General features: G+C 41.1%; 1 protein-coding gene across 1 annotated transcript; it reads right to left on the minus strand.

Moving 5' to 3' along the window:
* Nucleotides 1-4781: 4781 nt before the first annotated feature.
* LOC100559530 (cytochrome P450 2D14) lies at nt 4782-21800 on the minus strand. Its single transcript, XM_062982744.1, has 9 exons — nt 21257-21800; nt 15570-15771; nt 13616-13786; nt 11146-11306; nt 9738-9911; nt 8587-8728; nt 8105-8292; nt 6355-6496; nt 4782-5344 (listed from the first exon to the last, which is right to left on the minus strand). Exons 1-9 carry the CDS (start codon nt 21530-21532, stop codon nt 5166-5168), a joined length of 1635 nt encoding a protein of 544 aa, XP_062838814.1. The 5' UTR covers nt 21533-21800; the 3' UTR covers nt 4782-5165.
* Nucleotides 21801-23342: the final 1542 nt, after the last annotated feature.

Raw genomic sequence — 23342 nt, forward strand, 5'->3', positions numbered from 1 at the left:
TGATTTTTCTTAGTTTCATCCAATGGTTTGTTCACAGGCTGTAATGACAGAAGCCATTGGTTTATTCCAGTGTTCCTCAACATTCTCAGTGTGTTCCATAGGAAGATGTTCATTGAGTGTTGTTTGGAGAAGGGCTATTTTAGAGGACTCTAGAAGGGCTTGGGTGTTCATTTTACGCCTTATCTTTTCCCCTTGGATTCTGCATTTGGGAGTAATCTTGATGGCCATCATGGATCGAATTAATCAGGGGTCTGTCCAGTGGTCATCAGAGCTTGTCATGAATTTTGTGAAATGTACATCACAGCGGTCTCCAGCATATATAATTTTATAATCTAAGAGGTGTCAGTGCTTTTTTCTAATTTTTCAACTTTGTTCATATACCTTCTAATTCATTATCTTTCCTTATTGCATTGGGCAATAGTTCCATTACCATCACAAATAATATGGGAAACATAGGACATCCAAGGTTTTCTAAAGACACCCAGAGTGTAATGCCTATTTACTACCCATCAAAGGTTCAGGCAAAAAAGGAGGAAGTGAAATAACCTGCAGCTCAAACTATCTTCAGCAAAAAATAAAGTGTCTGGTTTCAAAATAATCCTGTTCCAATGACACTGAAGCAAAGGAAAATTGCAGTGTAACCACACTCCAATACATTTGTTCTATTAGCAATACTCTTGCCCAGTCAAGAATTTAACCACCCAGGTAGCAAGAGACTCAAAAGATTTCCTTATCAGTTTTAAGAGGATTAAAGAGAAAACAGGAGCACAGAGCACTTTAAAAACCTTTTCAGGAAGTCTTGATCAATGGATTAGTAAACCTCAAGAAATGTGTAGGTGGCTGAACAAATGCAAATATAGCTGTCACTTATACAATGGAGAACGCCTGTTGTTGTTGCATGTCTTTAAATTGTTCCTGATTTACTGCAATCCTAAAATGGATTATTCCAGAGGTTATTTGGGAAGATTTGTTCAGAGGGAGTTTGCCTTTGCTTTCCCTGGAGGCTGAGAAAGAGTGTCTTGCCCAAGGTCACCCAATGGGGTTCAATGGCTGAGCACCACACAAGAGTGGGTTACAAAATATAAATTCCCCAAATGGGATAGAAAGCCCAAAATGTGTTCAAGTCTGTGGGATACGAACAGTCTGAAAGCAAAACCAAATAGACAAAGAACAAGACCAGCCTTCTTTCCCACTGCCCTAGAGACTAGGAATCAGAGAAATGGTTCACATTACAGGAAAGGAGATTCCACCTGAACATTAGGAAGAACTTCCTGACTGTAAGAGCTGTTCAGTAGTGGAACTCTCTGTCTCGGAGTGTGGTGAAAGCTCCTTCCTTGGGAACTTTTAAACAGAGGCTGGATGGGCGTCTGTCAGAGGTACTTTGATAGTGCCTTTCCTGCATAGCAGAGGGTTGGACTAGATGGCCCATGTGGTCTCTTCCAACTCTATGATTCTATGAAAAGATATCATACCTGGAAGAAGATCTGGATGTTGCACCCCCCTCCTCCCCGCCCGCTTGTGAAAGATTGCAGAAATATGATAGCAACAGGCTGTCAAGACTGAATGGAGTATAATAAGGCAGATGATGGGCTTTTCAGCATTAGCTACATTCCCACCGTGATGGCTGTGAAACATCCATACTGGAGACATGAGATAGTTAGTTTCAACATTGTTCTATTTTCTGTGATTACTTGCTCCTCAGTCACCCTCTGCTTTCTTGATCCCAATATGATTTTTTCAATTCTCTCAGTCTGCTTCTCAATTGCTTCTGAAACTGGGAGGACTATTCTTTGGTTTGGAACTTGAACTGCTCTGGACAAATTATTCTGCCTGTTTTTTGAAGTGTTGATGTCAAATGATTCCCTGAGCTAGACCCTATACTAGCTTTGACTCACTCTTTGGCTCCTTCCTCCACTGAGTCTTCTAAAATGGGGCAATATTCCTGATGCAACATCAGAAAATTGAGACAAGGATTACTATGTGCTCTTCTTGAGACTTGATGGAATGTACCCAATAGAGGTTGAATGAAGGTCGAAGGCTTTGAAATGTTTTGAGAAGAATCCATATTGGATCTCCAATTAAGGTACCAATTCAGTTTTTCCTATGGGAAGTAGGTCCTTGAAGTAATGCCAATGGCATCACAGAAGATCCTTGTGGGAGGAACAGACAAATTTGAGAGCATAGTGTCAAAGTGGACAGACTATCACTTTAGTGACCTCCCCCAGATTTGATAAATTGAAACTTGCATTAGAAAAGAACTATATTATTTATCCAAGAGTTTAACAAAGAGCAGAACATTTAGATATGTGAATGATTATGGATAGGTTAAAATAATTCAGGCACTGAATGCAGTGTGAAAACAAAATTACATTTTAATGAAACACGAAAACAAAATAATAAGGAAATGTAATTTTATATTTTGGTCATAATTGTCATTGTTGTCAAACACGGCACCCCCCATCCCAAAAGATTTATAGTTTGCCTAGGACATTAAAGCAAAAGAGATAAAATGATTTCCTTTTTCCTGATGCATGAGGCCTCCATGATACGACAGGCCAGCAGCAGTCAATACCCCTCTATGCTCACTCTCCAACTATGATATATTTTTTATTAAAAGTTCATAGAGATTCGTACCAGCAGACATATGAACTGAGTTTGCAGCAGCGGATCTCCTGCACAGAAAACCCAATCTTTTCTTCTTTGAGAACACGTATCCTCTCGCTCTCCAATGTGTCTATTTTTATATACTTTTATCCCCTACTCTGTCTCTTCTCACATATCTCCACCCATGCAGAGCCGGCCCTAGGTAATTTTTAGTAGTAGGCGAACAGAATTTTTGAACCCCCCCCCCATAATTTTGGTGCTCCCCCCCCCCACAAACCAATGGCAGAAAAATAAACCCCAATTGCCTTGCAGACTTCGGCGGCGGCAGCTGCGGTAGGTGAGGCTGCGGTGCACGCCGGCATGGTCCTGCCTTCCGGGTGGCGGTTGTGCTCTCCAGCCGGTTGAAGGCCCACCAGCCACCCGTCCGCGTGGGCGAGTGTGTAAGCCTTGCACACGCGCACAGGACCATCGCTCAAAATGGGCGATGGGCCTGTGCGTGTGCACAGGGCTTCGCCCATCCTCGGCGCCCAGCACCTCGGCTTCGGCTTCTGCGGAGGTGGCCACAGCGGGAGAGGGGTGGCTGCTGGCTCGGCTGGGCTCCAGCGGAGAGCCATCTCCCATGCTGGACAACCCGCCAAGGACGATCGAAGGGAATTTTCAAGAGGTGCTGGGCGCCGAGGATGGGCGAATCCCTGTGCATGCACACAGGACTATCGGCCATTTTAAAGTATTTATTCCCTCTGGATACATAATTGTGATTCTGTAAGTACAACTTTGAAAGTGTTCATCCAGATTTATCTGATAAAGAAGTTTCCAGGAATTCATGAAAGCATATAAACTAGCACCTTAGATGGTGTGACCGGAAATATTGTTGTGTATTGGAATGTCATCCATATTTAAATTTCAAAATCCCTAACAAGGGTGGGACAAGAATCAGTGATCTACCTGGCAAATACAGGCACACAATAGAAGTGCTTTGCATTTTGTTGCAAAACTAAGGTTTCTGCTTGGATAATAACTAGACTTCACTGAGCTTTCTGGTAACAATCATTTAGAGGAAATATTTTACCCCTTTGTACTTACCTAAGTGAAAGAGTGACAAGGGTAACGGTAATCATCCTGTAAGATAGTGCCAATAAAGGCAGGGAAACTGGCCCTGGAGGACAATGGCTCCAGTCTAATAAAGTGAGATTATCCCAAAGAGCAATGAATGGAAATAACAAACATCAGTAGGGTCCCATAGTCTCTCCCTGAACTAGCCTAAACTGCTTTTCTTTTGCTTTCACTCTCACTCTAAAATGTCCTATTTAAGTTGTTCTTTACTCTCACATGTATTTTGAGTATCTATACTTATGTGGGTCCTTGTTAGATAATATTCTTTCTTTACATCTTGCTCTGCTTCCCATTAAGTTGCTAGCTACTTATGAACATTTTTACAATCGTGATTACTCCAGTCATTTAAAAATAAATACAGATTTTGCAGAAACAGTATTAAAAATACCACGTGAGCAATGTCCACCATAAAAACCTGTTCTTCCTCCTTCCTTATCAGTACAAAAAACATTCCCCGCATGCCCCAAAATAATATGGATTGGAAATGTGGGCCGCCCCCCGTAGCAACATGCGTTCAGCAGGGTTATGGTGATTTTACCATGATGTGCGTGATGTGTGTATGACATTAATGGAATCACTGCAGGGACAATGTGGATTGGGAAAATGCACTGATTTTTTTCATCTGTGTAGACAAACCCCTGGTCCAATATGCAAGTCACCATCCCATGGTGATTTTTTTCTTTGGAGACTGCAATGTTATAAAATCTTACAGAGACTTATGACCTCATCAGAGGTTGTCCTCTGTTTCTACACACTTAAAAGATGAAATCCCACAGATCCCATCAAATGATACACAATCTGTATCATTTCTGCAGTATGTAGAAATAGTTGGATTTTAAAGACAGGCAGGAATCGACTCAAGTAATTTCCCTGAGCATAAAACACTTAAAAACTTGTATTTTCCCATGGGATGGGAAGTTGTGCATTTGTCTGTTTTCAGTCAGTTTTCTTACGTTTCAGTGTGGGAGTGCATGTGAGCAGTCTGTTTATGCTCCTTAACACTTCTTCTGCTGTCATTAATCTTCAGGAACATAAAATTGACTGGTATTTTTTTTCCTTTAAAAAATGCTTTAGTTCCCAAAAAGGTAAACCCATGAAGTAATTTTATGTTTTGCACTTCTGGAATTGCACAATTTTTAAAGAAAAAAAATACACACACCCCACCAATGACTAAGGGGTATGAAATGGGAGGAGACAACAGCCACCCATGTAATGAGGAATGCAATGCATGGTTAACTATAAATAGGCAAGGAAATGAAAAAGCTACAAGAAGGCCAAAACATTTTCATCCTTCTCCCACTCCTTGCTTAAATCCCCCAAATTCAGAAAAGGGATTAGAGGCACTAGAAACAGCGGCCTCAGTCCTATTGGCTTTTCACAATTAGAGTAGATCAATTGAATAAACCTGATTTAATGGGTCTGCTTTAATTGGAACTCATACGAGTGCTCTATCTAGGAATGGCACAGAGCTGGAATGGGGCTGGGGTGACTGTCACAGCATATATTCTTTCCTCTGTTGGTTTGGGACAGTTTTCTGGAATGCAAAAGGTAAAATGTTGCAGGAGAGTGGTGAAGAAGATGAAAAGCTCTGTTTTAGCCAACTGTTCTCCAGTGCAAGCTCGACGACCTAAAGGAAGAAGAAGTTAAATGTTATTTACAAAAGAACAGAAAGAACAATACTAGGAAATACAGCCACAAATCTCTATCTCACTTTTATTTCACACAATTGCATCGTTTCTTACAGTAAAGGGCAGCCACAAGTTGACAGATGTTTACTTGGACCCTACAAAATCTGTACCAAATTGGTTAGGTGAGTATCTCAGCAAACATGAGCCCATGTGGTCCATGAAGGCGAGCAGAAAATTTAAATTAGTTTGATTACATGAAACTAAATAACTAGATTGACCCATTCAAAAATAGGGTTTACATTAATATTGGCTTTACCACCACATTTACTTTATGGGTTTACCTTTTGGGAACTAAACATTAGATTTAGTTTATGGTCCCAGATAAGAATGGAGATTAGACAAACACATGCATAGAGTCATATGAGTGATAGGACAAGTCTGTGTACCCCAGTGGTTCTCAACTTGTGGGTTCTCAGAACCCCTTTACTCTCATTTATTCCTTGTAAAATAGCTAGAAAACTAGGAAATGTGCTTGTAACTATGTGTTCATTCATTTTGGGAAGGGGATGTGTTTTTAATACAAGAACTTACAACTTTGCCCCCCTCTACACTGCCATATAATCCAGATTTTCAAAGCAAGTAATCCACATTATCCACTTTAAACTGTATACAATTCTACCCTGCTATATAACCGAGTTCAAAGCGGATAATCTGGATTTTATATGGCAGTGTAGAAGAGGCCTTTCTCTCCTCGAGGCAACTAAGGTCTCTTCTGCATAGCTGTATAAAATCCAGATCATGTGCTTTGGACTGGATTATATGGCAGTGTAGACTCAGATAAACCAGTTCAAAACAGATAATGTGGACAATCTGATTTGATAATATAGATTATATGGCAGTGTATAAGGGTGCTCGGAAAGGCCATTCCTGATATCCCACCCATTTGCAACTCCTATTACTGCTTTTACACTTCCTTCACGCATCTCAACCATCCTTCTTTTGGATTTACCTGCAGAGAAAGGCAGGAAGGCTTCTCGCTTGATAAACTTCCCATTTGCATCCAGGAAGTGCTCTGGGTAAAAGTCATGGGGTTTTTCCCACATTGTTTCATCCTTTAGCACAGAAGATAAATGACAGATGACAACAGTGGCCTAATATGGAATAGAAACAAATCAAGGTTTGAATAGTGTTGTGAATATGATACTTCTTTTATCCTTATATGTTATAATCAATGAAGTACATAAATAAAAGAATAAGTAGAGAATTATTAGAGGGGTTGCCTGCTTTCTAATTTCAATTCCTATACAGAAGACAATTGAAGAGAGTTGTAAGCTGCTCTGAGTTGTTGTAAGCCACTCCGGGTCCCCTAATATAAATATAAATAAAGTTTTATTATTATTTATTATTAAAAACATGTTTTTCTGAATTATTTAGAGACTTATATAGTTAGTAGTCTCTCTCTCTCTCTCTCTAGCACTTAATCAGCAAAATATATTCTTAAACAATAGGTTTTATGGCCTTTTTCAGTCACTTCAGATTAGGGATATGAAGTAATTTCACATTTGAGTGATGATGATGATGATGATTTAGATATGATTTTATCACCAGTCAAGACTTCTCTTGGGCATTTGGAGGATGACTAAAGAGATTTTGCCTCACATCTTCCTAAAGTTTGTTCCATATTCCTATTATAAAATTTTTGCAAAAAAGTATTTTGAAGAAAATTACTCTTGTTTAGTGCATATTGCTATTACTTTTGGAGCCACTGGTATTTTTGTGCCCTTTCTTTAACTAAACCCCCAAAAGCAGACTGGTGATGTTGATAGATAATATATACGTATGATGTTACTCATCTCACAGAATTGAAAGAGTCCAACCCTCGGCCACACAGGAATAAACAAGTAAAGCACTCTCGAAAGATGGCATTTCAATGTCTGTTTAAAGACCACCATCTCAAACAGATACTGCATTTACATGGCCCACTTTTTGTTTTGCACAATTTCCAAAATTTAGTATTTACTTGAACTTGCACAAAACTGTTTCCCTTTGCAATTTGACTAAACAAGAGCACAAAAACTGAAAAAGAATGCACCCCTACTTCAGGGCCAGTTTTGGAAAAGAAACAATATTGACTGTATTGAATACTTTGGTTCAGAAGGGAGACTGGGGATTTTTTATCTTTTGGTTGTCCTTTTTCACACATGATTACCTCCTGGTTAAATGTAGAAGATAACAAACCTTTTCAAATGTGTCCGCCTGTGTCCTCTTAGGAGCCTTTGGGCACAAAAGCGTTGGAAATTTTGTTGCAGAGCTATGAGCGTCCAGGAGGGAACAATGTGGCTCTTTCACCCCTGTCCATCCATGCCCCAAGAACACATTTTCCAGGCTACACGTGGTGATATTGTTGAACTTACGGTAATTTGTTATTCTTTTATACCAATATTATAGATTTTTGTCAATTGTCAGTAAACCACAGTAAATCATTGAACAAGCAAGCAAAATGTGAGCACTTTTTTTTTCATTTTCCTACAATCCTTTAAAGAATTTTAGAGAATTAAATCTCATAATTCATTTTTCAATAGATATACAGGTGGAATATATTCCCAATATCAATTTTATTTAGTCTTTTAAAAAAACTCATTCAGAAAATTTATTTCTCTAGTTCACAATGAGCATGAAACCACCTTATATGATCAATGAAATTGTGATTTAGCAACTGTGATCTCGTTTACTAAAATATTTTTTTTCAGGGACTATACCTTGGGAATAACAAAATTGGCAACTTCAGTATCTCTGTATGTCATATAAGGAATTGTAGTTGGTGCAATATCGGCATAACGTTGAATTTCATGGATCACAGCATTGGTATAAGGCAGTTTTGATTGGTCCTCCATTGTGGGTGATTTTATTCGGCCAATCACCATATCAATTTCTTCTTGAACTCTTTCTGGAAATGTTAATTTATTTTTGTATTATTAGATTGTTATCCTATTTTTCATGACCAAGTCCTATATTTCATTCATAACTAAGAATTATTTCAATTTTTCTGTGGCAAATACTTCAAAATCACAAGATCAACAAAAAGGACCCCCCCCCCCCAAATTTTTCTGTCTTCATCCTCCACATCCAGCTTTCATATGTTTACTCAAACTTTTTCAAAGTTATAGAAAAGGAAACCTACGTGGGATAGCTCTGGTGTCCTATCATAGTCACCATATTTCTCAATATGACAATGACTTACTCTGAACTTCAGGATAGAGGATCATCTTCAGAAGCCCCCAGAGTAGGGTGACAGATGTTGTGTCAGTGCCTGCCGCAAACAGGTCAATCATAAGATGAATAAGGTTTTCTTCACCGAAACTGGTTTCTGGATTTCCTTTGGCCTGAGGGAGGTTAAACAAAATAGCAATGCATGTGTCAATGGCACAAACTTGCATCATGATTGATTCGAAATGAAGCAATCGGTAACATTCTAATTGGCAAGTGTTTTAAAGTACTCACATACCTACTATCACACACCTGTCACACCTGAGACAGGTAAAACCATGTTTTGGTTCACAAACAGCGCAATCTGCTGGACAAACAAGCAGACAGCCGCTGTAAACAAATGACTGCTTAAGGAAGGAGGAGAAGGGTGTGTGGAGATGGCAAGGGCTGAGGCAAAACCAGAAGCGGTGGGGGGAAGAGGCCTTCAGGGAGGCCTGAGGGTGAGTGACTGAGAGGGAAGGGAAGGGAGAAATTTAGGAAGACCCTCCTTATGCTTACGTAAGTGTAGCATTCTTGGGGCCCCACCCACCCAATAACAAGAACTGCAAGAGCAACTATAGGGAGGAGAAGGCACTGGGGTCGCTCCCTGGGATGGGGACTCTTCTGCCTCCTCCGTTGCCTCACAGGCCTCCAGCTCCATTCAGGGACATGAGAGAAGCCTCCCACAAGAATGGTAAAAACATTAAAAAAAATCAGGGCATCCTCTGGGCAACTTCCTTGCAGACGGCCAATTCTCTCACACCAGAAGTGACTTGCAGTTTCTCAAGTCACTCCTGACACGAAAAAAAATGCCAACAATGTCTAAAGTGAAATGAAGGCTGAGTGGGAATAATTCATTGCTATGGCAATATAACACTACGGTGTGATAATGCCCATACTCTTTCAGTATCTGAGGAAACAGTACCAAACCCTCTGTCAGTAAATCTTGCTAAGAAAACTCTGTGATATACAGTCACTATATATTAGAAATAACATCACACAACAAACACCACAATTGTGCCCTGATAATACAACATAGCTGTTGTTCTAGAAACATTATACTGAACCGCAAAAATTATTTCATCAATAATCAGTTTTAAAGAAATAGTAAATAAATTCAAAAAACTTGTTTCCATAACGTTCTACCTTTTCTATCTCTTCCAAAAATGCATCAATTAGATCTCTGGGAAAAGTGGGATCTCTGGTTTTCTTATGTTCATCCACCATTATTTTTAAGACAGCAGTGAAATTATCATAATGTTTCTTGATTTTCTGATGAGGTCCAGGGAGATAGGAGAACCATGATCTTGCAAACACAATCTGGTATAACAGAAGGGAAAGAAATCAATGAATATCTTTTAGAATAGAACAATAGTATTTCACTCTGCATCTCGCCTGGGATCTACGAATTAGTCTCCTGTTTTTAACACTGTATCCTGCTTGTTGATTTTAATGATTGTTTTTATTGATGTTGATGTTTTTTACTGGGATAATTGTTTTATTGCTTTGTTACTGTTTTGTTTGTTTTATCGGGCCTGGCCCCATGTAAGCCGCCCCGAGTCCCTTCGGGGAGATGGGGCAGGGTATAAAAATAAAGTTGTTGTTATTATTATTATTATTATTATTATTATTATTATTATTATTATTATTATTATTATTATTTCTCCAGATAGTTCACTTGAAATTAAGTTGCTTTGTGATGGAAAGTTCTCAACTACTTGCCTCTTCACATTCATATAGGGAATGTCTTTTTAAATGTGCGTCTCCTTTTGATTTAATTTCCAACTGCTTTCTGGTTACCACCCCCTTAACGGCATCCCTGATTTAGAATTATTTTTTTTTGCTTCTGGATAGAGATGTTCACTGGTGGGATTCATTGCCCATTGCCAAGAAGCAGGAAAATCACATTCAAAGCACTCCTGACAGATGGCCATCCAGCCTCTGCTTAAAAGCCTCCAAAGAAGGAGCCTCAATCACACTCTGGGGCAGAGAGTTCCACTGCTGAACAACTCTCACAGTGAGGAAGTTGTTCCTAATGTTCAAGTGGAATTGTCATTTGCTTTAATAAAAACTGAGCATCAGTTCCACAACTTCAGAAACCTAAATTCCTTTTAAATAAAGATAGGTTTTAGCTGACTCTGAAGGTTGGTAGGAGGCTATGTCAGGCAGGCTTTCTTGGTGAGTGTGTCTGGTAAGTGGAAAAAGAGGACCAGACAGCCATCTCCCACTTGAAATGCTTTGCACAAATTGACAAGAAGAAGTGGAATATCAAATTGGCTTTAAAATGCTTTTAATTTAAACTTTAAATTTTAAAAATCTGTTAAATATGAAATGGTTATAATGTGGATTTGTTGGTCTGTGTTCAATTGCCTGATTGTCATTGTTGCTTGTGTAAATTGGGTTTTTTCTTTTGGTTTATGTGTTTATATGTTGTAACTCACCATAAATCTCCACTGGGGAGGTAGGGTGAGATAGAAATAAAGTCTCATTCATTCACTTATTCACTGAAAATCCATATGTCTGCTTTAATCCCTAGTCAAACTCAGGAAGATACCTCGGGCACCATTCTTGTTAAATCCTTTAGTATTTCTTCTGTCGAGTGGATTAACTTCAGGAAGGTTTCATCATGGTATTCAAAGCGATCGCCAAATGCTAATGTACTAATAATATTACCGGTTGCATTAAAGATTGAGATTTTGGGGTCAAATGGAGAGCCTATAGGAGATCCAAGAATGACAAATATATTAGAATTGTATCATCATCATCATCATCTGAAAGCTGAAGCAGTGTCCCTACAACAAGATACCTAAAAGAAAAGCATATTTGACAATTATATGCTTAGGTAGTGATACACAGATTTATTTTGCTGTAACATAGTAGTGGCTGTGTACGAACAGTTCACCTCTACAAATAAAATCACCTGAGTCTTTTTATGTGACAGGAATCACTCGAGATATATTACCATTAACATAGCACATTGAGTTAATAAGATATACAAAGCAATAATTTTAGTAAAATTAAATTAGGGAGCTTTTGTTATAACTCTGATGTACTTTGGATATAGGTAAAGGTAAAGGTTTCCCCTTGACATTATGTCTAGTTGTGTCCAACCCTGTGGGGTGGTGCTCATCTCCATTGCTAAGCCAAAGAGCCGGCGTTGTCCATAGACATCTCCACAGTCATATGGCTGTCATGACTGCATGGAGCACCATTACTTTTCTGCCGGAGCAGTACTATTGATCTACTCACATGTACATGTTTTCAAACTGCTAGGTTGGCAGAAGCTGTGGCTAACAGCAGGAGCTCACCCCGCTCCCCGGATTCAAACCGTCAACCTTTCAGCAGCTCAGCAGTTTAACCCGCTGCGCCATTGGGGCTTCACTTTGAACATGACTCACTAGAAAAGACAATAATGCTCAGGAAGGTAGTGGGCAGTAGGAAAAGAGGAAGCCCCAATTCCAGATGGATAGACACTAGAGCCCTCAATTTGAGGACCTGAACTGATGATAGGGGGACTTGAGGTCTCTCATTCATAGGTTGAATTTTAATTGGCAAGATCTTGGTGCCAATTGTTTTATGATCCTGTTTTATATTGCTGCTTTTTATATTGTTTTATATTGTTGCTTTTTAGATATTGTTTTATATGCGTGAATTAGAATGACCTTTGGTCTAGGCATTAATAAATTGGAATACTTGGTTATACTTTTGCTAATTAAAAATGGCAATTAATAACAACAGGAAATTTGTGGTTTGAATGTGGGAAACAAAAAATAGATATGATGGAATAAATGGAAATTTGATGTGTGAGATAATCATATCACTAAAATAATCCTGTCTTTGTCAAAGCACCTCCTTTATAGAGAAAGGAGAAAGCCTCAACCCAGGCAACATAACCCCAAATATACGCTCAGCCCAAATATTCTGTCTCATTTTTTGAACATCATTTCATTCTTTAAGCTTGTACATCAGCAAGTAATCAAATGTAGCATCCAGAGCACAATAAGAACAATTATCAGTAAATCAGGACTGCAATAATTTGATAGGATACAAATGATCCCAGAGTCCCCGGTGGCTCAGCGGATTAAACCACTGAGCTGCTGAACTTGCTGACCAAAAGGTTGGAGGTTCAAATTAGGGGAGCGGGGTGACCTCCCGCTATTAGCTCCAGCTTCTGCCAACCTAGCAGTTCGAAAATATGCAAATGTGAGTAGATCAATAGGTACTGCTCTGGCAGGAAGGTAACAGCGCTCCATGCAGTCATGCTGGCCACATGACCTTGGAGGTGTCTATGGACAATGCTGGCTCTTCTGCTTACAAATTCTGCTGAGCACCAACCCCCAGAGTTGGACATGACTAGGCTTAATAGTTGATGCACTGAGTCCACTGGCTCCCATCAAACGATGCACAGGAACTTCCGGCAGGGCTCTGTGGGTCATCTAGAGTGGAGCCGGCATACACAAACTGTGTTGTGTAGGAAGCAGTAGGGGAAAGCCACGTGGTTCGACACTTTTCCCCATGGGATCAGCTTTTTCTTGAGTCGGTGATGAGGGGCGTAGAGCAATGGGTTCCCCACACACCCTGCGACAACAAGTGCTGGATTCGCCATGACAGGTGGCGATTCCAGCGGTCCATGTGACAAAACTCATCCTGAGCATACCACATTCAATATACACATTGGGGAAAAAGATAAGCCACTGTATTAAAACGACAGACAGACAGACCGATTGATAGATTGTTAAATCCTAGTTTGAACAAATATATGAATCAATAGAAATGACATAATGTTGATCTATCAGCTAACCATTGATTTCATTTGACTACTCTAGTTGGGATAAATAATAGGACTTAAGCATATGTCTCAGTGTCTCTTCATTTTCTTGTTATCAATACAATTTCACATACGTTATATCTTTATATCACATTGGACTGGAATAAGAAACAGAATTATTCCCCCTTAATATCAAGCACAGCATGGTATTGATATCAACCTCAGCCTTTCCTTTATCCCCAAGAAGGAGACTTACCTTCTTTAGATTTCAGCTCAGAGCACAAATACCAAGCTTCTTCACATACTTTCTTTTCAAGTGTTTTCTTCCCCATCCCAAAGGTTTTAAGGGTGGAAACACAAAATCTCTTTTGCTCCCTCCAGCCATTGTGCGAAGTTGCCAAAATGATGCCTAAATAATATAAAAAAACTTCTTAACAATTCATTATTCAGCTCTTCATTCCTCTCACAAATGATTAGAAAGTTACATTTAAAATATATTAATTAGTTTCTCTATTAAAAATAAATGATTTAAAGCTGGTTGAAATTCGCATATTACAGTCACAAAACATGCACAGTCCTGATAAAAGTAGTTTGGTCTGAAGGCTTTTATAAACAGTCATGTTTTAACTTGCTGTCAAAAAGAGGGCCCCACCAACCACAGTTAAAAACCATTAAAACATATTCAAAGTTAAAAACCACAAATCAAAGGTAAAGGTAAAGGTTTTCCCCAGACATTAAGTCAAGACGTGTCTGACACTGGGGGTTGGTGCTCATCTCCATTTCTGAGCCGAAGAGCCAGCGTTGTCCGTAGATACATCCAAGGTCATACGGCCAGCATGACTGTATGGAGAGCCATTATTTTCCCACCAGAGTGGTACCTATTGATCTACTCACATTCACATGTTTTCAAACAGCTAGATTGGCCGAAGCTAGGGCTAACAATGGGAGCTCACTCTGCTCCTCGGATTCAAACCGTCGACCTTTCAGTCAGCAAGTTCAGCGGTTTAATCCGCTGCACCACAGGGGCCTCCATAACCACAAATCAATCTTCTTAAAGTCTAGAACGTGTATCTGGCATCCTTGACTTCCACTTTTCCCTTTATAACAAACCGCAGGAGAACATAATCACTCCCACCTAAAGATCCCACCACCTCTTAACTAGGACATCATGATTGGTTAGGATGAGATCTAAAACAGCTGATCCCTTTGTCACCCCTTCATCCTTCTGGACAATGAAATTGTCTGCAAGGCAAAGGAGGAATTCGTTGGATCTGATATTCTTGGCTGAGGCCCCTTCTACACTGTCCTTATATCCCAGGATCTGATCACAGGTTATCTGCTTTGAACTGGATTATATGAGTCTCCACTGCCATATAATCTGGGATAAGCAGATAATCTAGGATCAGATCCTAGATAAGGAGGATGTAGAAGGACCCTGAATTTTATCTTCCAAAAAATATCAGGATAGTTTAAATCTGTCAGGATCGGTGCTAAAGACGATGATGAAGGGCCTCTCTGACTGGCATCTGAGTCTACAGCAGAGTTGGAGCAGCAACCCAATCCTGGAAATGCTAGCTCTGCAGAAGTGATTCAGGAGCTTTAAGAGATAAGGAGGATGAGTCAAGGTAGGAGCAGGAACTGCTAGTGGAAGAGCTGGAGTTAAGCATCCCATTTGTAATCTCCCATTACAAAATCTTCTTACTGAATGTGTGGTCATTCGTTCCAAGAAGGTATCGTGCAAGTCCTCAGTCTGGCTTGTAGGTCTGTAGAGACCCTCACAAGGACATCCTTTTTGTTTCTCTCCCCATTACCTTTTACTCATATGTTCTCAATCTGGCTTCTAGGATTTAAGCTATGATCTCTTCACAAGTGTAACCATCTTTGACATATTATGCAACTGCTCCTCTTTTCCTATTTGATTTATTTCTCTGAATTAGGTCACACCCCTCTGTTACTATATTCCAATTGTGAGACTTATCCCACCATGTTTCATATTTGTACAAGGTAACCATGCTTATTCCCCATGCGTTAGTGTAGAGAGAGACATCTAGGACCATGGCTCATTCCCCTAGCTGCTAATTTAATTCTTTTCTCCTTCCACTGATGGGTTCTTGTACTATTCTCCTAGGTTTCTCGCTCTCAAAAAACAAAAGAACTGGGAAGTTTCAATATTTCAAGGGATCCCTCCCCTCTCTGGACAAGTCAGTTACCTTCATACTTCTTTGTACGGCCTAATAAAAATATTAGTGGGAGTGCTGGCCTCTCAATGAAGTCCTCAGCTTTCGATCCTAGTGCCTCCTTTGTTAACTTGAACCCATTTATTATAACAAAGTTTTGCCAGCCTGCCTGGACTAAGAAGATTGGTCCAAAGATTTTCTCCACCTGCAATATATAAGAAAATGTGAAGAGAGTCTAGAATTCAGAGGAATTTTTAAAGCAAAGACAGAATCCCCATGAACAAAATATATCACACAAAATCCAAATAAATACTAGCCCCAAAGTTCTTCTCTCCCCTCTTCTCTTCAACATCTACGTTAGACCCCTTGCTAGTTTGGTTCGGAGTTTCGGCCTAGACTGCTATCAATATGCGGACGACACCCAACCCTTCTGCGCTTGGAGCCTGGAGCAACGTTAATACCAGACAATTTCACCTTATGTCTGGAGGCTCTGTCGAACTGGCTACGTGCTAGTAGACTGAAGGTGAACCAGGCGAAGACCGAGATTCTCTGGCATGGCCGCTCGACTGGTCTGACCCATTTGCTACCCACCTTCGATGGTGCTGCCCTATCTCCTTTGCCTACCGTTAAGAGCCTGGGTGTCGTTTTAGATTCGCAGCTGACAATGGAAGCTCAAGTCACTGCTGCCAGCAAACAGGCCTTTTTCCACCTACGACAGGCGAGGCAACTGGCACCCTATCTATCTGATGAGGCGCTGGCAACAGTCATCCATGCCACGGTCACGCCTAGGCTGGACTATTGCAACACCCTGTATGTTGGCCTTCCGGTGTCCACGACCCGAAAGCTCCGTATTGTTCAGAATGCGGCAGCCAGGCTACTCACAAGAACACCCATGAAATGCCACATAACACCAGTGCTGCAGCATCTGCATTGGCTTCCAACTGATTACCGTGGTCTATATAAGATGCTAGTTCTGACCTTTAAAACTCTTTACGGCCAGGGCCCATTTTACCTTAGGGACCGTCTCTCCTTCTCCCATCATCGAAGGTCGCAACGACCATCCCAACGAGACTTACTTTATGTACTGGGTCCTAGAGAAGTGCACTTGGAAAGGACCAGACGCAGAGCTTTTTCTATTTCTGCCCCTGCCTTATGGAATGCCTTGCCGCCCTATATGAGAGCCATGCGTGAGTTAGGGCCTTTTACCCTCGCACTCAAGACCTGGCTCTTTACCAGAGCTTTTAATCTATGTTAATTTTATCAATATTTGTATGTATGTATTTTTATCCTTTACAATTTTATCTTGTAAATCTCCTAGAGCATTGTGGATGGAGGGCGATTAATAAGTAATTAAATGATGATGATGATGATGATGATGATGATGATGATGATTAACTTGTCACAATTAAATTAAAAGAAAAAGAAAGGCACCAAATGGCACCTCCTTTTTCTAAAGCCAACTCCCCTGACTGTGCCTTTATCCTTGCAAAGAAATTAAACTGCTGTTCTTTCTTCTGTTCCCCCTCATTAACAAATATTCTACAAGAGAAAAGTACAAAGTGAACATTATCTGCTAATGTGTGTTTCAGGAGATCACGTATCTCATCGGGCATTGGTCGAGCTCTCATTCCAGTTCCCCCCTCCCTTTCCAACAAATTTTATTTGCAAATACACATCGTATACATTTTTCTATTAATATGTGTAAATGTCTTTCTTAATCTTCCCCCTTCTTTTTTATTTTAGTCTCATCATCTTTTATTTCAGTCTCATCGTCTTCACCATTGCATCCTTCCTTTACAGGGTGCCAGTTTTATATGCTGTAATTTACTTTGTAGCCTTGCTCCTTTTCGTCAGCATCCTGTTAGAGACTGTAAGTCACTTTTGGGATCTACACAGAGGGCTATTTCCTTGCCCTTGTGTTTCATACAAAAAGTGTCCAGGATCTCAGCTGTTAAGGTTGGGTACAAGCCTGTTGCTGCTTTTTTTTTTTTTTACTGGACAAAAGAGGAGCAATTGGGGAGCTAAGCCATCGTTTCTCAACCTGGAAGTCAAGACCCCTGGTGGGGTCACGAGGGGGGGGGGTGTTAGAGGGGTCAACAAAGACCTACTACAAAGCTACTACAAAGAGAACCACCTGAAGCCTAACCCTGCCAAGACACAAGTGTGTGCTTTCCACCTACGTAACCGCGAAGCCAACAGGAAACTGAAAGTGACTTGGGAAGGCCAAGAGCTTGAACACTGTTTCCATCCTAAATACCTTGGTGTCACCTTAGACCGAACACTAACATATAGGAAACACTGCATGAACACCAAGCACAAAGTAGCTGCACGCAATAACATCCTGCGAAAACTGACTGGCAGCGCATGGGGAGCAGACCCACAAGTAATAAGAACATCAGCCCTGGCCTTGTCTTTCTCAACTGCAGAGTATGCCTGTCCTGTTTGGCACAAGTCTGCCCATGCAAAGCAGGTGGACATAGCACTGAATGAAACATGCAGAATCATCACGGGATGCCTTAAACCTACACCTGTTGATAAACTCTACAAGTTAGCTGGCATTGCCCCTCCTGACGTGTGACGGGAAGTTGCTGCTAACGGTGAGAGAAAAAAGGTCGAACATTGTGAAAGCCACCCACTGCATGGCTATCACCCTCCTCCCACCAGACTCAAATCAAGGAAGGGCTTCATGAGAACCACCACTCCTCTTGATGTTCCTCCAGCAACAGCAAGGGTGTCCCTCTGGGCAGCCAAACCTGGCAATTCTAACTGGATGGCCCCCCAAGAGGGTCTTCTTCCAGGGGCAAACCAAGAATGGGCAACTTGGAAGTCCCTGAACAGACTCAGAAGTGGAGTGGGCAGATCAAAAGACAACTTGGCAAGGTGGCACTACCTGGAAGAATCCTCCACCTTGTGTGACTGTGGAGCTGAACAAACAACTCAGCATATGTATGCTTGCCCACAATGCCCTGCCTCATGTACGGAGGAGGAGTTGTTTAAAGCTACAGACAATGCGGTTGCTGTTGCCCGCTTTTGGTCCAAAACTATTTAGTTGCTTGTGATTTCTTTTCTTTTTTATTTTATTTCCATTATTTGAAATGTATTTGTTGTACCAATGCTTTTGACACGAAATAAATAAACAAAGACCATCAGAAGACACATATTTCTGATGGTCTTAGGAACTCTTATGGCAAAGAAGGCTGGGTGTTGGTGAACTAGGACTCCAAAACTTAAGGTCAATGCCCACCAAAATCTTCCAGTACTTTCTGTTGGTCGTGGAGTTCAGAATGGTCTTTGATTGTAGGTGAACTATAAATCCCAGCAACTAAAACTCCCAAATGACAAAATCAACCTCCGCCCAGCCACACCACTATTCAAATTTGGGCATATCGGGTATTTGTGCCAAATGTGGTCCAGTGAATGAAAATCCATCCTGCATATCAGATATTTACATTACAATTCATAACAGTAGCAAAATTACAGTTATGAAGCAGCAACGAAAGTAATTTATGGTTGTGGGTTACCACAACAAGAAGAACTGTATTAAGGGGTTGTGGCATTAGGAAGGTTGAGAACCACTGAGCTAGGCAATGATATTTTGGCTGCTCTGGGGTCCCGAGAAAGTTAAGAAGTGGATTTACTCTATCTGACAGCGCATTATAATTTATGTCCCCTGCACCAAGCTGAGACCAACTGCTTTTCTATAGTCTGAATCACTTCCTCTCCTTCCACCAGTAAGCGACAGTGGATGGGGACCCCCCAAGGGATTGACAGCTGCTGGGCAGAGGGAGGATGGGAGGATAACAGGCTGTGTATGCAGAATTCCACTACACGTATGATCTTGATCTTTGCCTCCTTTGTCCTCAGACAATAAGTGGCGGAGACAACTGAACCTGTTTTCCCTTTCATATCTGTTGCTATCATCATATCTGTAGATTCATTTCTGCAGAGAGCAAATCAATCTCACTGGCTAAGTAAAAGGGAAAATTACCATATATACTCATGCATAAGTTGAGGGCAGGTTTTGGGGCCAAATTAATGGATTTTGATATGACCCGTGGATAAGCCGAGGGTTCTTCAGTGGATAGAAGAAACCACCAATTTCATCTCAGGAGGCCAATGGTGTCTGGCTGCTGTCGTCATTACCCCATCCAGGTATTCGAAAAGGCCAGAAGCAGCACCAGGGTGGAGAGAGTGGAGTGCATCAGTGCTTTTGTTAGGTTCTTCCAGGATGGACTAAGTTCTTGCCTTTTACAATTCTGATTATGGCTTCTTTTTATAAGAGTTAAGGTAGCGTGCTCACATTAACCCATGGAGATGTTGACCCTTGAGTATTAAAAAGGTAAAGGTTTCCCCTTGACATTAAGTCTAGATGTGTCCAACTCTGGGGGTTGGTGCTCGTCTCCATTTCTAAGCCGAAGAACTGGCATTGTCTGTAGATGCTTCCAAGGTCATGTGGCCGGCATGACTGTGCCATTACCTTCCCAATGGAGCAGTACCTATTGATCTAGTCACATCCATGTTTTCGAACTGCTAGGTTGGCAGAAGCTGCAGCTAACAGCGGAGCTCACCCCACTCCCCGGATTCAAACCGCTAACCTTTTGGTCAGCAAGTTCAGCAGCAGTTTAACCTACTGCACTATCAGGGGCTGTATCATGAGTATTAGGGTAATTCAAATATGAATTAGCAATGTTGTATATTAGGTATCTCCCATTCTGTTTTTGTCAGTTTTGTTAGCCATTCACAAGGCAATTCAAGATATGACATAATAATATAGAGAAGCAAAAATAATGTCTATTAATTTTTGTTTTTGTTTGGTGTATTACAGTGTTTGGCTATGGAAAGAAAAAGAAAACTGTATTGCCAAAAAATAGTCTATTCTTTTTGTTATTATTTAGTTTGTTACACAATTTTCAGTGGAAAAGAGAGAGACAGGATGACATAGCTGAAAACATGGATGGGGTGATAGAAACTGGAGGTGATAGCTGGTGGAAGATTGAGTTGACATAGAATCACACTGAAGAACCTTATCACGTTAGCTGCCAGAATCGCCACGCATCATGGTGAATCTGGCAGTACCTGGCAGGGGGAGTGAGAAACCCATCACCCCATGCCCCACTTCGCCCCACTTCCCCCTTACCCCATCCCATGGGGGGAAGCGTCTGCTGCCTGATCGCTATTCAACATGGGATGTCTCTCATGTTGCCACCACGGTGGCATATGCCGGTTCCTCTCCATTTGTGCCATGGAGCCCTGCTGGAAGCATATGTACGTCGTGGAATGGGAGCTGGTGGGCTCCATGGCGCAAATGGAAAGGAACCGGCATATGCCACCGAATTTAACCTGTCTGATGAGGTCAAAAGATTCCTAAAGAGACGTCCTCTCAGATTAAATTTTTTTTTTAAACTGCATTCTTTTCTTGTTCATGGTGGTCTTGCACACCTGATCCTTGTGAAGTAGAAGCCTATAGTACTTTTGAAGGTCTGCATTGTGCCACCACTTTTAAAGCTGGTCCAATCAAAACCTAATAGAGAAAGGGGGGATATAATAGGTTTCATTGACAGATGTTTTGCTGTATTTACTGGCTATTATTTTTCTGGGGCAAGTGAAATATTTTTATTTCATGAAAAATTCATTATTAGCTTTCTAAAATTTGGTACAGTAAGACTCAACTTTATCTGTAGCTTCTCAAGCCTTATCTAATGCTATAATTGATAACATACATTGATCTCAGAACTGATAGAGCCACTACTTACTTGTCGGAAAGATTCACTTGGATTTTTTCTATTAAACCAGAGGATGTTTCCAATGAAAGGCAGAGGGGCAGGTCCCGGTGGACAGCGATCACATTTCTTCCTCCGCTTCATGTAATCCAGCAGCAGGGCTAGGGCAAATATTATGAGACAAATAGACATTGCTGTCAGGTTCTTCCAACATGTTAAGACCTGAGTCCAAAGCCAAGAGACAGAAGCTGGTTTCTCAGGCATTGGAGTAAACATTGTCCTTCCACTTTACTTTCCTCACTACTACTTCTTCTGCACTTGTTTTAGCCTTTAGTGCCTTTTTATACTCCCCATCCTTCTTGTTTCTGCTTCAGATTAATGCTGCAATGTGGGTCACTGAAAATATGGGCATCTCAGAAGTGTGCCAATGCTTTAATACTGCAAATGAGGCCCACTGTAAATATAATATTGTAAAGGTGTGACAATCCTTTACAATTGGATTAATTCTGATTGGGAGGAGGTATACATGGCTTATGTAAAATTTGTGATTTGGACATGGTGAAATATGGGCAATACTTACCTGTGTCATTTTTTGTTGCCATAGTAGTGGCTATGGAGTTTGGAAGAGCTCTTGTCCATCACTTGGCTTCTATACGAATGGCAGCAAAGGCACTTGCGTGACTTGGAGAGGAGAGAGGGTTGCCCCCCCCCTTCCCCCCTCCCTTCTCCTAGTTGCATGGATACTTTTACTGACATCAGGAAAGGGCATCTAAGCTGGCATTACAAAAGACGCCAACCTACCCGTGTTAAAGGAAAAATAAGGTGCTATAGAGCAATGTGCTAATTTCATGTAAGCAGCACTGCTTCTCTTCATGTGTAGCAATGTTACTGGTCAAAAAGCGAATCAAGGAAAGAGGATTCTTAATCAGGAATGTCTTGAATGTCTTCAATCATATGCAGAACATTTTTCTGCACAGTTGAATCATCGTATGCTACCTCCACATACCTAATTAAAAATGTGATCTTTGTATGATTATTAAGCAAAGATAAAGGTTTCCCCTGACGTTAAGTCCAGTCGTGTCCAACTCTCGGGGTTGGTGCTCATCTCCATTTCTAAGCTGAAGAGCCGGCATTGTCCATAGACACCTCCAAGGTCATGTAGCTGGCATGACTGCATGGAGTGCCGTTACCTTCACGCCAGAGTGGTACTTATTTATCTACGCACATTTGCATGTTTTTGAACTGCTAGGTTGGCAGAAATTATTATTATTATGTATCCCTTTATTCAGGAAGACAGAAGGATGGGAAGGTATGAATATAGATATCTGTATGTTTTGACTGCGAACCAGTGTGGTGTAGTGATATGTTCATTAGGCTAGGACACTGGCAAAGGGTTCAAATCCCTCTTCGGCCACAGAAACCCATAGGGTGACCTTGGCCAAATCAAAGCCAAAGCTCTCTTTGAACAAATCCTGCCAAGAAACCTCTGTGATAGGCTTGCTTTAGGGACATCATAACTTCAAAAGTTGGACAGACTCAAAGGCAATGATAATCCCTTCTATAATGCGATCCATTGAGGAAGAGGCTGGGACAAAGAAGAAGAGAAGGGAGTGTAGCGGAACCTTCGTGCTACGGTTCTTGTTGGCGCAGTGGAGGAATTTGAAGACGGACAACTGAAGGAATTTCCCAGAAAGCAGTTTTATTTCGCTAATGGCCACTAGGGGTCCCCCTAGCACAAAGTAAGTGCTTCTCCAGGGGAACCGACCAGTGGCATGCTGAGTGAACATTTATACACACTACAGGGTTCGGGTTATGCCCGCCCACAAGCAAATTCATTGGCTTAGAGTTGTGACGCTGCCCAATCAGTGCTGACCAGCAGGCCGGCTGCACCCTTTTGTGCCGTGCTCACAAATCTTTCAGAGCGCCTGCGTACGCATGCGCTGTTTGTTTATCTTTAGCTTTCATTTCCTCAGAAACACATGATTTCCCAGAAGTCACATGTTTCTGTGAGTTTATGCACCCGGGTCGCTAGCTGTCGCCATCTCTGCCCATATATGGTATTTCCTGGGGTTCCTTAACCTCCCGC

This window comes from Anolis carolinensis, chromosome 5 (genome assembly GCF_035594765.1).
Source record: "Anolis carolinensis isolate JA03-04 chromosome 5, rAnoCar3.1.pri, whole genome shotgun sequence".
Taxonomy (NCBI): domain Eukaryota; kingdom Metazoa; phylum Chordata; class Lepidosauria; order Squamata; family Dactyloidae; genus Anolis; species Anolis carolinensis.

Bases quoted from the DNA above. Each gene is read 5' to 3' on its own strand.
- LOC100559530 (XM_062982744.1), bottom strand. From the start codon at position 21,532: ATGTTTACTCCAATGCCTGAGAAACCAGCTTCTGTCTCTTGGCTTTGG. The intron at 9,912-11,145 runs GTATCTTCCTGA...CTGTTATACCAG, and splicing joins TAACAAGAATGGTGCCCGAG to ATTGTGTTTGCAAGATCATG. The intron at 5,345-6,354 runs GTAAATCCAAAA...TTCTTCCTTTAG, and splicing joins CTTCCTGCCTTTCTCTGCAG to GTCGTCGAGCTTGCACTGGA.